General features: G+C 39.4%; 1 protein-coding gene and 1 non-coding gene across 6 annotated transcripts in view; both read right to left on the reverse strand.

Moving 5' to 3' along the window:
• ckap5 (cytoskeleton associated protein 5) overlaps positions 1–16,894 on the reverse strand; it is a 96,072-nt gene that overhangs the window by 11,907 nt on the left and 67,271 nt on the right. For all 5 annotated transcript variants that reach the window (XM_069905430.1, XM_069905441.1, XM_069905417.1 and 2 more), the window contains 6 exons: positions 9,250–9,370; positions 7,986–8,165; positions 7,244–7,431; positions 5,587–5,665; positions 5,294–5,482; positions 2,200–2,337 (listed from right to left, as the gene is read on the reverse strand). In XM_069905430.1, coding sequence (XP_069761531.1) covers positions 2,200–2,337; positions 5,294–5,482; positions 5,587–5,665; positions 7,244–7,431; positions 7,986–8,165; positions 9,250–9,370 — 895 coding nt within the window. The remainder of the gene's footprint in view (positions 1–2,199; positions 2,338–5,293; positions 5,483–5,586; positions 5,666–7,243; positions 7,432–7,985; positions 8,166–9,249; positions 9,371–16,894) is intronic.
• LOC138752173 (small nucleolar RNA SNORD67) lies at positions 7,610–7,717 on the reverse strand. Its single transcript, XR_011350429.1, has one exon. It is a non-coding gene; the product is annotated as a small nucleolar RNA SNORD67 (small nucleolar RNA).

Consider the following 16,894-nt stretch of genomic DNA (forward strand, 5'->3'; position numbering starts at 1 on the left):
CTCCAGTTGAGGCTTAATCAAAGTTTTTTTTTGATCGCTGCAATACTCTTACACTTAATGCCCTGTCTAATCTTCAGTTCTTCAGAAACATCTTGCATGGCCGCTATCTAAACTTTTTTAATTGAAAAAAACTTGACAACATGGTAGAATCAATTCCGGCCACTGAAACCGGTGCCGTCCAATTACACCCAATTAATCAACAACCATGCATGTTTTAGGAGGATGGGAGGAAATCAGAGCACCCAGGGAAAACCCATGTAGTCACAGGGAGAATGAACAAACTCCTTACAGACAGCACAGGATTCGAACCCAAATGTATCGTGCTGCCCTCTACTCATCAATGCTTTTTAAGAAACTTGCCATCAACTGTATACTTTCCCTTGATATTTCACCTCCCAAAGTCAACATCTCATACTTGATCAGATGAATCCTGTCTTCCATTTTTCTGCAACTGATCTATATCCTTTGACAGGCCAACTCCACCAGTCTTAGTGTCATCTGCAAATTTACTAAACAACCTATCTACTTAATCCCACATATACTCATGCAACAGCAGTCCCAGCACAGATCCCTGCAGAACACTTCAAGTCAGAACTTCTGCCAGATTAAATACCCACCTACCACTACACTGCCTTGTATTGGCAAGCCAATTCTGAATCTAAACCAGCCATTCTCAACAGGGCCCCTGATGGCCACATCACATTTAAGTAAAAACCTTGTTTTCCTTTCAACTCAAGTAACAACTTTTTTTCATGCTTTTTTATATAGTTGGTAGGAGGGAAGTACAGAAGAAACCAAAACTTGACTGCTTCAAAGGGAAGGGGGGACCAAAAATTTTGAGCAGTGTTGAGAAAAGCTTGAGAATGACTGATCAATAAACTATTAATTCACAGTGAAACCCATGCATCTTTATCTTCTGGGCAGTTATAGTCACTGTATTCACTATTTTTTATTTCCCATACAAATTCATCTTTGGGAGTTTAGTATGTCATTGGAAACCATGGCAAACTTCTACAGATGTGCTGACCAGCTGCATCATGGCCAAGAATGAGGGCACCAATATCTTTGAGTGGGAAAACCCTGCAAAAGGTAGTAGAGCACAGTATGTCACAGACAAAACTCACCCCACCATCAAGAACAATTACATGGAATGCTGCTGTCAGAGAGCAGCAACAATCATCAAGGATCCACACCACCCAGGACATGCTCTGTCATCAATTAGCATAGCACTTAGTGTAACACTATTACAGTGTCAGAGACCTGGGTTTGAATCCGGCACTGTCTGTAAGCAGTTTTTACCTTCTCCCCATGTCTGTGTGGGTTTCCTCCCACCCTTCAAAATGCATGGGAGTTGCAGTTTAAGATATATGGGCATCACAGGCTTGTGGGCCAGAAGAGGCTGTTATTGAGCTGTATGTCTAAATTTTAAAACTAGGCAAAGAGGTATAGGTCCACAAGACTTGTACCACCAGGTTCAGGAACAGTTGCTATCCCTCAAACATTAGACTCCAAAACAATAAACAGTCTCATTTAAGGACATTATTTGTTACAGAATATTTCTTTTCTGGATTTGCATTTCTTTGTACATTTCTCTTTTTTGTGTAAATATCTTTCTTTTTGCGTCTAATTTAAAGTCACTGATAATTAGAAATTCTGCCGGGCCCGCAGAAAAAAGAATCTCCAGTTTGTACGTGATGTCGTGTGTACTTGATAATAAATGTGAACTTTGAATTCTCAAGTACAATTCCACTTTCAGGAAATAAGTGCTCTTCAAATTTTTTTTGACAAGAAACACATAATTGAAGCCTTGATTGATTACATGATTTGTTAGAAAACACTAAAAAGTTGCACTATTACAAAATTGATCTTCATTACTAAAGCATAGGTAATTCCAATCTTCCAAAGGATGAACATTCAAGGCCATGGAGCTTTCTTCATGGGCAGTAGAGTAGGGGAAGATTGTACAATTTCAATTGTGCTATCAGTTAAAACACAACCGTAAATTTTAGACAGACTTTGCTTCCAACTCTCAACACACTGTACATTAAAGAATGGAGTTATTTAAATATTTGCAAATCCCATAGAGGTTTTAGATAAAGCTAAAGCATTCTTCCTGCAAATCAAAAGCAGAATTAAATTGTAAAATGCAAGATTTATTATAATTGGTAAAGTTTTATCTTTTTTCAGTTTAATACATACTATTGTAGAACCACCCTTTTCTGTTTCTGAATCAGTCTTTCCTCCTGATAAAGCCATCGAGTGTTTAGTGACACGTCGTAGGTGAGCCTCAAGCTCAGATTCATTCTTGTTCTCAATCAGTGTCAGATGATCCATAATCTGGGATATAAAGAATAGTTTACTCAAGTTGAACACTGCATAGATATTTTAACTCAATGACTTAAAATTTACTTGTCTGCACTGATGATTAATTTTCAAAACTTTAAATACTACATGTTTTGCCATGACTGCAGAAAGAATTAACAGCACAAACCTTCCCCTCAGTAAGAAAGTTATTGCATCTCAACTAAAATACCACTCAATCCATCCATCCTAAAAAGAATTTGTACCTCCAGAAGATACAAGAAAAAAATAGATGAAACTTTTCCATTAAAGCTAAAGGTGTAGGATCAAGCCCTAATACATTACAAATCAGGATAGAGATGAATCTCATCCTCAAACAGTGATGCCAAGTAGTCAAACTAGACAATAACCATATAACAATTATAGTACGGAAACAGGCCATCTCAGCCCCTCTAGTCTGCACCAATTTAAGTGAACCCCACAAGTCCGACCAACCTGCTCTCTATCCATAACCCTCCAATCCCCTCACATCCAAGTACTCATCCAACCTTCTCTTAAATGACAAAATTGGCCCTGCTACAACCACCTCTTCCAGAAGGTTATTCTACTCAGACACCACTCACTGACTGAAGAATCTTCCTCTCATGTTACTTCTAAACTTGCCCCCTAACCCTGAACTTACAATCCCTCATTTCAATCTCACCTACCCTCAAGGCGAAGTGCCTATTCACATCTATTCTGTCTATCCACCCTCATAATTTTAAATACTTCTATCAAATCCTCCCCCCCCCCCCCCAACCTTCTATGCTCCAATGAATAAAGACCCAGTCTATTCAATCTTTCTCCGTATTCTAGATACTGCAATCCAGGCAATATTTTAGTAAATCTTCTCTGCACCCTCTCTACCTTATTGATATCCTTCCTATAATATGGGGACCAGAAATGCACACAATATTCCAAATTTGGCCTCACCGATGCCTTGAACAGTTTCAACATCTCCTCCCAGCTCCTCTATTCTATGCTTTGATTTATAAAAGCCAGCATACCAAAAGCCTTCTTCACCACCCTATCTACATGAGAATCCACTTTCAAAGAATGATGAACCATTATTCCAAGATTCCTCATTACCATCCCCTTTACTGCATATGTCCTGTTTTGATTATTCTTCCAAAAATGAAGCACTTCACACTTATCTACATTAAACTCCATCTGCCACCTTTAAGCCCACTCTTCTAATCAGTCCAAATCCTTCTGCAGTCCATGAAAATCATCCTCACTATCCACAACTCCCCTTATTTTTGTATCGTCCTCATATTTACTAATCCAATTTACCACTCCATCATCCAAATCATTAATGTAAATGATGAACAAGAGACCCAACACTGCTCATCACACCTCCATCCTGACAGACAGTTATCCACCAGGACTCTCTGGCACCTACCTTCTAGCCAACATTGAACCCATCTGACAATCTCAATATTAATCCCCACCGCCTGAACCTCACTCACCAACCTTCCATGTGGAACCTTATTGAAGGCCTTACTGAAATCCATATAGACCTCATCTACTGCTCTACCCTAATCAACCTTCCTAGTCACTTCCTCAAAAAATTCAACAAAATTTGTCAAACATGACCTTCCCCTCACAAACCTATGTTGGGTGTCCCTGATCAGTTTCTGCCCCTCTAGATACTTATACATATTATATCTAAGAATATTTTCCATTACAAAATCCCAGGGGCCCTCAAGAAATGATAGGCCAGGACATCAACAAGTACTTCAGGATTTTTTTTTTATTGCTGAGAAAGGTATGAAGACTGGGGAACTTTGGGCAGATAATGGTATTGTCTTGAGAATAGTCAATATCATAATCGAGGTGCTGAAGATCCTGATGAGCATGATGCTAGGCAAATCACCTGGGCCTGATCAGATATATTCTGGCATATGGTGGGAAGCTATAGATGAAATTGCAGGTGCCCTGGCTATGATTTATGAATGGTCATTAAGTGGTGAGGTGTGGGAAGACTGAAGGGCAGCTCTCTTTAAGGACTGCAGGGAAAAAACTTGGAACGACAACCCAATGAGCCTAATGTTTATGATTGGCAAGTTACTAGAGTATTCCAGGGAGAAGAGGTACTTGCCCAAAGAAGGATAAAGGCTGTTTGAGATAATCAGCACAGTTTTGCAAGTGGGAGGTCATGTCTCACAAATTTAATTGAGCTTTTTTGAAGATGTAACCAAAAAGAATGATGAGGGCAGAGCTGTAGACTTATATATGCCTTGCTGAAATCCATTTGACAAGGTTCCACGTGGTAGACTGCTCTGGAAGGTGAGAGCACATGGGATCCAAGGACAGAGCAATCTTGTTGAGAATTTTAAAAAAAATAAACTCAGTGGTTGACATTTGGAATGTACTGCCAATGTTGGTGAAATACTACATTCAAGAGATATTTCGACAGAGTTAAATAGGTAAGGTATAAAATCATGTGTTTCTAATGTGGGCAAATGGGAGTAGTTTAGATGGGAAAAAAAGGTTAGTATAAACATGGTGGGCTGAAGGACACATTTCAATGTTGTACAATTCTATGCAGGACATAGAAATTTATGGACAAGTCAAATGATCTAGTATTTCCACTTTAAGTGAATGAACAACTTAAGATTGGAAACAGTTCCTAAACTTAACAAGTTCTTTAATTCTTGCTTTTCTCTGAAGACAGAAAATGATTGGCCTTCATTTGCTTGCAACTAAATCCAGAGAGGTCTATACATTACAAGCTCTTGCTTTTCTAAAAACTTGAATTAAAAAAAAACAGGAAGATCACATCAACTTGAAATGAAATCAGGTGAGATTCTGTCTGCATTTCTGTTAATACCCCTTGCAGCTGATAGTCCTACATCTGAGAAACCTCTAGCAATGCAAGTTCTTTATAGTGTGAGAGATTAATCTCTATTTAACTTCCAAAACAGAAATATAGTCCAATCTGTCAACAAACCTTTGGGCCCAAGAGCTTGCAAAGTGTATGCAGCAATGTCTTCTGGGTTCTCATGGGAAGATCACTCTTCATCTGCTTTAACCTCTCCCTTGGGAAAATTCTCATGAAATTGTGCACATCCAAAAGTACTCTGTCAACGTTGACAACATTCACATTATTTGGGAGAAGGCGTATCATACGCCACAAACACTAAAAATCAAAGAGAAAAGAGTTTATGTAAAGATATATTTTACAAGGGTAAATGTCAACTCATTGTTTATTTCATATGAAGAGTATTACTTTAGATACAGTACCTTCATTATTATCTCTGAAAACATAGGAGAGTTATTAGTCGTAGCAAGGAGACTATCCTGCAGAAGTACAATCAAGGAACTGCAAAAGAAAGTTTTCATTTAAGCTGCAGAGTACAACAATCATGTTCTAAACAGCAATGATTATCTACTGCACTTTACAGGAATAGTAATGTCATTAGTTAGACATTCAAAGCTACTTAAGGAAAAACTATAACAAATCATATTGTATTTAAAGCAATGAAACAGCATTCTTCACACTTGTGTTTAATCAAAATACATTGTAATACATTTGATATAATTATTGAGATTCTATGAAAAATCGGTGATATAACAAGATCTTGGATTTTTGGTCAAAAAGATTCAATTGAAAAGGTTCTTCATTACTGTTTTTATCCAATTTGTTTAGGGGCTAAACTAACTTTACATAAAGGAGACAAGGTTGTTATTGATAATTGGGAGTCAACTCCCTTCTCTGCCTACAGGATTCCAAACCAGCTGACCAAAAACCAGTCAGCCGAGGTTGGCAGCAAAATCTCAAGTCTTATGCTGAGCACTGACACACCTCAGGCTGTCTGGGCAGCTCACAACTATTCACTGCTGACTCATGTCTGAACCAATCACCAAGCTTGCGAATGATACAAAAGTAGTTGGCCTCATTGGAGTAGAGGTTGGGAGGCACATAAAACAGTGCCAGAACAAAGGAAATGATTGTGGACTTCAGGAGGACAAAGGTTGACCTCTCTCCAATGTGTATCAATGAGTCTGTCATGGAGAGCACAAGGTTTCTTTGTGTGCATATAAAGGACGACCCTGATATGGGTCCAGGCAAGAAGGCATAGCACTTTTTGAGGTTCAGGAGGGCAAAGTTACCTGCACCCATCTTGACAACATTTTATAGAGGCACAATAGAGTGTGTCCTTTCTGGCTGCATCTTTGTAACATATGGTAACTGCAAAGCATTGGACTGGAAGTCAATGCAGAGAATCATCAAAATGTCCAAGAACATCACCGGGGACTCAGTTTCCTCTATTTTGATAAATATTACCAAGAGTGTTGCCTAAACAGGGTTCAAAGAAGTATTGAGGATTCTTTCCATCTGGGACACATTATCTTTGGCCTACTACCATCAAGGAGGTATAGGAGCCAGGACTGCCATGCTGGGAAATAGACTCAGACTGCCGTCTGAGTAAATAATTTCAAAACATTTATATGTATGTACTTTAAATTTAATCTTTATGCTTAGGGTGATGATTACATGCTATGTGCATCCCAAGGTCTGGAGAAACCCTATTTGGTCTAGTTGTACATGTACAGTTAGATGATAATAAAATTAAAATGGAATGTGTAAAATGACATGGATATCCCTTCTCCTTAAAGTGTGTAATTCTTCTAGAAGCCTTCATGACATGATTAACATCTGTGTGATTACTACCAAATTACTGAAACAATACTTCATATTTTTTTGGCAAAGTTACCAAAGTTTCAAAGGCTTCAATAACATTTCTTACAAATCAATTATACACAATGTATCTTTATCTATACATTACAAATCAGATGCACCTTAGTATGAAAACTCCTAAACCAGGAAAAGACCAGTTTCAAGAAATCTATAGATGACAATTTAATGTAGCTATATCAACCTACTTTTCCCCTTTACCTCAAAATGTTGGTTGGATCAGATTTTTCCAAGACCTTTACCATCAGCAAATTGACTGATCGTATAACTTGTGGACCTTCATCTAAATCTTCCAAGCGCGAATCCAACATCAATAATATTAATCCATGCATCAAATCTTTCAAAACTCCCATCGAAGCCTCTTTGGCCAATGGTTCTATTTGGAATAACTGAACAAGAAACAAAACAAACAAGTCTGATCAAATCAAGGAGATGATTGTGCCAAAGGAACAAAGCTCATTGATGATGCAGCGCTAGGTGGCAGCATAGACTGCAAGTTGGATGCAGAGGTCTTGGGAGATGTACGGTTATCTCATGCACAATAGTCAACCCACTCTCTATTGCATTTGTGAGTCAGATGGCCCCGTGCACATTGATCTGTCCTCAGGATTCAGAAAGAAGTAGTTATATCACTGTACAACTACTCCTTTAATAGTGCAACTCATCACTCTCACATTTCCATTACTCTATTAGAAAATAGCTTCCCATCTTTTTGATGCAAGCTAGATAACCAGTGATAGTCTTGAATTTGGATTGGAGAAAATTATTTTAAATTCATTTGAATCTTTTCAAATTTGTTCCCTTTTTAGCAGCATGTGGAAGGCATAACGGCCATGAGTTAAACATAATCTGCAAGATAAACTTCCCAAATCTTCCTAAAATAACCATAAGTTCAGATCTTCATTCACAAAATGACATTCCAAATTAGCATACAAAACCATACCGTAATCATGTTCCCAATAATACAGCTGTAAAGCTTTAGGATTTCAGTCTTGTTAAGTTTTTCATTAGCCATATGCGCATTGTAAATTAATCGGAGCTGCATGAAGGTTGCAATAAGAAACTGGTCAATGTGACCAGACATGGTATCAACTTTGCTCTCCTGTCGCAAAACTTCATCAATCTGAAAGCAATAAGAGATTACTTAATTTGCAAAAAATCTGAATACAAATCCTGAATTTGTCAATACAGTACCAAATTTTATAGATTGCTGACATTCCCAGTAACACCCATGTTCCATGAACACATTAAAATATTTTGGATACTATCCTGAGGAAATCTGCAACAATGCAATGGGGCAATTGAATAACTAACAATCATAAGTGTACAAAAACTCATCTAGAATATACACACTTTCTTTAACTTCCAATTTTACCAGAACTCTTTGATGACGAATGGGCAAATGTAGCTTTAGGGCATTATTTCATTTCATTTCTAGAATTTAACTCTCAATGTTCAGACTAGAATTTAAAAACAGCCTGAAGTAGTCATGGCAGAAAGCAAAATAAAAAGGTACAAAAGTTCCATGATTGCCGTCAATAATACCTTCTATGATGCACATGACAGATTAGAGGTCATATGATAATTAGCCAAACTATGAGAGCCCTGCTTTTTGTAAGCAAGGTACGAGGCACATTTTCAGTTACTTGACAGATTCGTTTCGCAGCTATACCAAATAACTTAGTTAAAAATAGGAGCAAATTCTTAAGAACAACTCTTCAGCACTGCAGTCCTTGAGGTGAATCCATTGAATATGTGGAGTGAGTGCAACAGGACAGATTAGAAAAATGGATACAGATTTCAGAAGCCTCAATGGAATTACACTCAATGTGAGCTAAAGACATGCTTAAGGCTCACATTTTGGACTTTTATGTTACGCTGGATCATTTGTTACACTTAGGTGCCTGAAACTTGATCAGATCTATTTTGGGATAAATTAGCCGCATCTCAATTTCTGCATGCACGTCTTCCTGATGTAATCACACCATTTTGAATACCTCAGTTGTCACTTCAGGCATGCTCTCCAACACTCACTTAACTAGGGTTTTGCCCTCTTTTGACAAAGTTAGTGTGCTAAATCAGATTACAAAATGTGGTAAACACAAGTCGGATGCTCACTTTTCAGGATCCAAAAGAATGGGCATTAAAAAAAAGTTTACAGTTTAATATTCACATGGTTGAACCCACAAACAGCATTGAGATCTTACCTGGGCAAGAGCCTGGATACTGGTGTTAATGTCACTACTTGCCACCTGTGACACAACAACATTGATAGTAAAATCAGTGGTGCCATGCATCTCATCATAGTGTGGAGAAACTGAACGATTCCTGAAATATTAAAGAAGATTCAAGGTGAAGCTCAAAATGAAATCAGTACAATTCATTTCTGATTATCCAAAATTCTTGGGACCTGACCTATATCAGTTATATGGATTTTTCAGATAATCGAGAAATTTCTTTAAGCTGCCCAATAGCATCAGTAGAATACTTATATTGGCTGTCACCAATCCCTGATACCTCCCCACTACCGTCGCCGATCCTGCCCTGGAGCCAGAGGTCTCAGCTCACCTATAAGTGGTAGGAGATTGCACATACTGTCCCAGGGATTGTCCCCCAGCAGAATTTCAGCTCCCTCTGTCAAATACCCACTGAAAGAGTATTTGACAGAAGGAGCAGCTTGGGCAGGCGGGGAGAGAGCATGGCATTTAATTCAAATTCTGAGAATGCCACAATGCAATTTTTCCCAAAGTTGCTGTAATTCATGGCAAAAAAAAGGACAATTTTTATAAATAAATAATCAGTGCTATCCTTTCCTTCAATGTGCCATCTGTGGACAAATGTCTCCTTTGTAAAAACAGATTTCCTGTAGCCCACTTGAGCATGGTGGGTAAAAAAAAAATCAACTTTTTTCAATTTGTGACATACCTCATACGAATTTATTTTTCAGATATTCAATAATTTTGGTAGAACAGTTTTTGGATAATCGGAAACATACTGTATCACAAAATAGGAGTTTGGTGCAGAGTACCAAATCATGCCAGATTTGGAAGAGCAATTAAATTATTTGGAGACTCTGCCCTCTTTCCATATACTATAATCTTTTTTTCCAGTGGCCATTTGAACATTACAATTGAAACTGCCCCACTCCTACGCATGGTAGAACATTACTAATTTGAAAGTTATTTTCTGCACGTCACATGGTTTATGAAGCAGAATTCCACATTCTACTTTAAAAAAAAGCTTTCTCAACCAGCCCTTTCATTTTATATGATTTACTCTATATACACGTGACCCTCTCCCATTTTTAGAAACGTATCCCACTTAGTGCTTCCATTTGTTTTTCCCAACTGAAATGGAGCATCGCTATGTTTTAATTTCTATTTTCCGTGTTTGATTCCACAACATTAATCAATATATTACTGAATGATTACTACTCTTTTCAGTTTATAACAAGTTCTAAGATGCTTGAAAATTTGAAAAATTATATCCTAAAACCCAAGTCCAAAGCAATCAGGGACAAACAGAACTTTTGGCAGAGAGCCTTTTAAAATTTGGTTTACAATTTTGATGGTATCAATTAAACAACATTCAAAAAATTTGAAAGTCCATTCACACAACTGTATTTTCTTCAATGAAACCCTACAATCACTATTCAAGTTAACTGACCTTTAACAAATCCTCATTGGTTTTCCCCAATTTATCCACTCTTGCTCAATCCTCCCCCTCAAATATTCCTCTCCCTCAATCCTCTCTGCTCCACATTTAATTTTCCTTGCTAGATACCCAGGTATTTGTCAAACAGCTGACACCCACAGCACCAGCACATTTTATAGCTAATGGCATTACTACCATCATAAATAACTGGTTACTTAATACATTACAGCAAATAGTAAAAAGGGTAGGAACATAGCTGGCAATGTTTTAAGTCTTCCATCAAGTCTAATTTGATATATTCTAGGAAATTACATGCCAAGTCCATTCAACAAACACTACTTCTATTTCAATTTTCAGCTCAAGAGCAATGAGCATTGCAAAACCAGTCGTTTCATACTGATTCTGGTGTGAAGAATTTTATTCTTCAAGAGGAATGTACTTATAAGTAATGTTAGGTGTGTAAGAGAAAGGAAGAGTGGGAAGAAAAATGCAGTAGCAAGTAAACAAGGGTTGCCCACATCATAATGCCAAACTCTTACGTTGCCCTAGTCTTCGTGCCACTTCCATCATCTTCTAGCACCCACTGTAGATGGTTTCCCACCTTAAGCTTTCCTCCTCTTGGACACCGTGCTAGCCATCTGCCCACATTGGATCTTTACATTTCCAACTGCCACTGAGATGTCAATTGTCTCAACTTGACCACTCCCCTCGCTTATTCTAATCTCACCCTCAGAATGCACTGTCCCTCACTCTCTCCACACCAATCTCACAATTAACACCTCAAAGATGGTGCTGTTGCAGTATGTCACACTGACCTCTACCTTGCAGAGGCCAGACAACAGCTGTCAGCCACCTTTCTTGCCCCTTCAACAGAACCCCAAAAAACATCAACCCACCATCATAAATAACCATCTCTAACCTCATTATTCTAATTGTCTCCCTCCCAAGGCCTCCAAATTTATGGTTTCCCAACCTCACACTGCCAACCCAAAATGCACAAACCTAATTGTTCCAGTAGACCCAATGATTCCACATGCCTCTCTCCACCATCAAACTACTATCATCTTACCTCAACTCCATTCTTTCCTCGCTGGTCCAGACTCTCCCTACCTACATCCATGATACTTCATGTGCCCGCTATCACCTCAGCAACCCAATTTCCTGAAGTCAACTGCCTCATTTTAACGATTGACATCCAATCTCTATACACCTTCATCTCCCACCAAAAGTCTGAAAAACCTTTGTTTCTTTATCAACACACTCAACCAGTCCCCCGCCATCACCACTCTCCTCTTCCTGGCAGATCTTGTTCTCACCCTTAATAATTTCTCCTGACTCATCCCACTTTCTCCAAGGCAAATGAAAAGCCATAGGTACCTGCATGAGTCCCAGCTATACCTGCCTTTTATTTGGCTAAATGGAGCAACCTATGCTACAAGCTACATAGGCAAGGCTCCCGAACTCTTCCTCTGCAACACTGATGACTACATTGGCACTACCTCTTGCACCCATGATGAGCTCGTCAACTTTATCCACTTTGCTGCTACATGTCACCCTGATCAAAAAAGTCACCACCTGTCAGAACTCTCTCATTTCTGTCTCCACCTTGGGAGACAAACTTTCCAGACATTTTCTACAAACCCACCAACTCTACAATCACCTCAATGAAACATCCTCGCACCCCGTCCCCTGTAAAGATTCTATTTATTCCTTTCTCTCAATTCCTCTGTCGCATTTGCTCCTAGGATGAGGTGTTTCATTCCAGATTATCCAGTAAGCCCTTGTTCAAAAGCACGGCATCCCCTAGCACCATCAATACAGCCCTTACTCGCACCTCTTTTTCCCCACACATCTGTCCTGACCCACTCTGCTCCTGGATGCAGCAAGGACAGGATTTCCCTTGTCCTCCCTCCAGCCTCTGCATCCAACACATTTTCATCCGCAATTTCATTCACCTACAAGAAGATCCCATGTCAAGTCACATCTTCCCCTCTCCACCTTCCACAGGCACTGCACCCTCCTCTGTGACACCATTGCCCTCTCATCCCTTCCCACTAATCAACCCTTTGGTACCTACCTCTGTGATCGGAGCAAGTTCTACACTTGCACCCACACCATTTCCCTCACCAAAGCAGTCCTCCCAAGTGAAGCAACATTGGTGAATATGTGGATCATCTAATGCACCCAATGCTCCTATGATGGCCTTCTCTACATCAGAGAGGTTAAATGAGGACTGGGAGATTGTTTCATTAGGCAACACTGCTCGGTCTGCAACAATGGCAGAAATCTCCCATTACCCAACTACTTCAATTCCTCATCCCAGTCCTGAGCCGACAAGTCTCTACGTAGCATCATGTACCGCCAGAGGCCACACATAAATTAGAGGATCATAAATGGGTACCCTCCAACCCAGATGGCATTTACGTATATTTCTCCAGTTTGTTAGGCCACTTCCCAGTCTCCATCTCTTCCCCATCCCTCTCTTTTCCTCCACCCTTCCCTCTCCATTCAGAGCTCTCCCTTAACGCACTGTTTCTTAGCTTTTTTTTTCCCTCATGCTTTCCCCACCCACATCGACCTATGACCTCTTGCTTGTGGGTCTGTGCGCCTCACCCGACCAATTAATTCAGGCACCCGTATGTTTTTTGCCTAAGTCATAGAAGCACAAGTAGGTTATTCAGCCCATCGAGTCTACCCTGCCATTCACAAGCATGAGCTTTTTTCCTCAAGCTCTCCAACCCACCTGCCTTTTTTTTGCCTAAGACCATAAGACATGGAGCAGAAATAAATTATTCAGCCCACTGAGTCTACCCTATCATTCAATCCATTTTCCCCACTCAGCCCCTCTACCTGGGCTTCTCCCCAGAACTTTTGATGCCATGGCTAATCAATAAGTTATCAATCTCTGTCTAAATACACCCAATGACAACCTCCACAACCACCTGTGGCAACAAATTACAGATTCACCACCCTCTGGCTGAAGAAATTCCTCTGCATTTCTGCTCGAAGTGGACACCCTTCAACTTTGAAGTTGTGTCATCTTGTTATCGACTCTCCCACTGTCCATGACTATAAACAATTGAAATATTTCAATGAGATCTCCTGATTCTTGTAAATTCCAACAAGTACAGGCCAAGAGCCATCAAACATTAACCCTTTTGTTTCCGGAATCATCCAAGTGAACCTCCTCTCAACCTTCTCTAACAGCATATCATTACTAAATAAGCCCAAAACAGCTCACAATATTCCAAATGAGGTCTCATCTGTGCCTTATAAAGCCTCATCACATCTCTTCTCTTATATTCTATTCCTCTTTAAATAAGTGCCAGCATTGCATTTACCTTCTTCATCACTGACTCAACCTGCAACCTGACATTTAGGGTACCTTCCATGAGGATTCCCTTCACATCTGGGAATTTTCACTTTCCTCCCCACTTCAAAAAAAGTTTGCCTGTTTATTTCTTCTACCAAAGTGCATGACAGTTCACTTTGTATTTCATTTGCCACTTCTCTGCCCATTGTCCTAATATGTTGAAGACCTTCTGCAACCTCCCTGTTTCCTCAACACTAACAGCTCCTCCACCTACATCTATCATCCATAAACTTGGCTACAAAGCCATTTATTTAAATTACAGATATACAACAAAACACAGCCCCAACACTGACCTTCAGCAACTGGAACCCAAACAAAATATGATCCCTGTATTTAGACTCCCTGCTTCTGGCCAATAAGCCAATGCTCTACCCATGCTAGTATGTTTCCTTTTGTACCATCGGCTCTTATATTGTTAGGTTGCCTCATGTGCAGCACCTTGTCAAAGGCCTCTGAAAATCCAAATACATAACATTCACTGCCATTCCCTTCACTGAGTCTGCTTGTTATTTCTTTAAAGAATTGCAATAGGTCTGTCAAGCAAGATTTTCCCTTCTGGAAACCATGCTGACCTTTGTCCTATCGTGTCACATGCCTCCAAGTACTTTAATCTTATCCTTGACAACTGACTCCAACATCTTCCCAATCACTGATATCAGGTTAACTGGTCTATAATTTCCTCTTCTTGAATAGTGGGGTGACATTTGCATATTTTCAGTCCTCCATCACCATGCAAGAATCAATTGATCCCTGAAAGATCATTTACCAATGCCTCCACAATCTCTACCACTATTTCTTTCAAAACCAGAGGATGCAATCCATCTGGTACAGGAGACGAGTCTATCCTTAAGCCATTTAGTTTCTGAACACCTTCTTCCTTGAAATGGTAAATGCACTCACTTCCCATCCCCGATACCCTTGGTAATCTGGTACATTGCTAATGTCTTCCACAGTGAAGATTGATGCAAAATACTCATTTAGTGGTTCTGTCATCTCCTCATCTCCCACCATTATTTCCTCAGTGCCATTTTCTAGTTGTTCTCTATTTACTCATCCCTCTTACTCTTTAAAAAAAATCAAAGCTTTTTATGTCCTCTTTGACATCATTTGCAAGCCTATTTTCATACTTCATCTTTTCCCTCATTTTTTTAAAGTTACCTTCTGCAAGTTTTTTTTTAATAAAAGCTTTACAATCCTCTATCTTCCCATTAATTTTTGCTTCCTTGTATATCCTCTTTTGCTTTAACATTGGCTTTAAATTCCCTTGTCAGCTGCAGTTTTGACAATTTTGCATTTGAAACATAGAAAAATATGTGCAGGATAGGCCATTTGGCCCTTCAAGCTGACACCCCATTCAATATGATCATGGCTGATCAATACCCAGTTCCTGCCTTCTCCCCATATTCCTTGATTCCCTTAGCCACAAGGGCCAGATCTAACCTACTCTTAAATATTGACAAGGAACCAGCCCCAACTACTTCCTGTGGCAAAGAATTCCACAGATCTACCACCCTCTGAGAGAAGAAATTTTTAATCTCAGTCCTAAAAAAAACTTTCCCTTATCCTTAAACTGTGACCCTGGTTCTGGTTTTTCCCAGCATTGGAAACAACCTTCCTGCATCTAGTCTGTCTAATCCCTTAAGAATTTTATATGTTTCTACAAGATCCCCCCTCAATCTTCTAAATTCCAGAGAATACAAGCCTAGTCTATCCAACCTTTCTTCATATCCTAGTCCTTCCATCCCTGGTATCTTTCTAGTGAATCTTTTCTGCACCCCCTCCATGGCGAGGATATCCTTCCTCAGATAAGGAGAACAAAACTGCATGCAGTACTCCAGACATGGTCTCACAGCTGTAGCAGGATCTCTGTACTCAAATCCTCTTGTTATGAATGCCAACATAGCATTCGCCTGATACACAGCAACACTCAAGTCTCTGCATCTCCCCTTTTCTGAAACAGATACCATTTATATAATAGTCCTCTTTCCTGTTTCTTTTGGCATGTGTTTATCCTGCATATTACATACTTGTTGCAAAAACCCCATCCATTGCTCATCTGCCATCCTACCTACTAGCATCCCCTTCAAATCTACTTTGGGCAATTCCTCTCTCACCCCACTAATTCCCTTTACTCCACTGAGATACCAACAGATCTGATTGCCCCTAATGGTCCATTTAAGCTCTCTAATCGCTACTACACAACACCCAATCCTATACAGTCGACCCCTTGTGGGCTCATCCACAAGCTGCTCAAAAAAACCATTTTGCAGCCATTCCTCTGATCCAGTCCCAACCTGGTTTTCACAATTTACTTGTATATTAAAATTCCCAATGACTGCCATAATATTGCTCTTCTAAAACACTTTTTCTATTTGCTCTTTTAATTTGTTGTTCACATCACTGCTACTATTTGGACCCTTGCTATCTTTGGTTATGCATATTCATCTTTGCTACATCAAGAACCCTGCATAACCTGCTGAGTTTTGCCAGGCTTTGTATGTAAAATTACAACTACAGTAATGGCAGACTTTGTTTAATGTCATTTTGAGTGACTGGTTCAAACATGCAACAAAGGCAGGCAAGAAAAGGGTAGTTTATTAAATGATGTGGTTCATAATGTAAAAGTTGATACAAAAGTTACAAATTTGGAAAAGCTCCATGGGCTGAAAGATACATTGGACAGTTAAACTGAAAAGGATGAACAAATATATAAATAGATTTCTACAGAGTATATCCATACCTCAACTTGACCCCGATCAAGTAATGTCTGATCGCAGATATGTCTGAAGTCACCATAAGTGCTTAATAAAAATGTTTAAATTTAC

The sequence above is a fragment of the Narcine bancroftii genome, chromosome 1, assembly GCF_036971445.1.
Source record: "Narcine bancroftii isolate sNarBan1 chromosome 1, sNarBan1.hap1, whole genome shotgun sequence".
Taxonomy (NCBI): Eukaryota; Metazoa; Chordata; class Chondrichthyes; order Torpediniformes; family Narcinidae; genus Narcine; species Narcine bancroftii.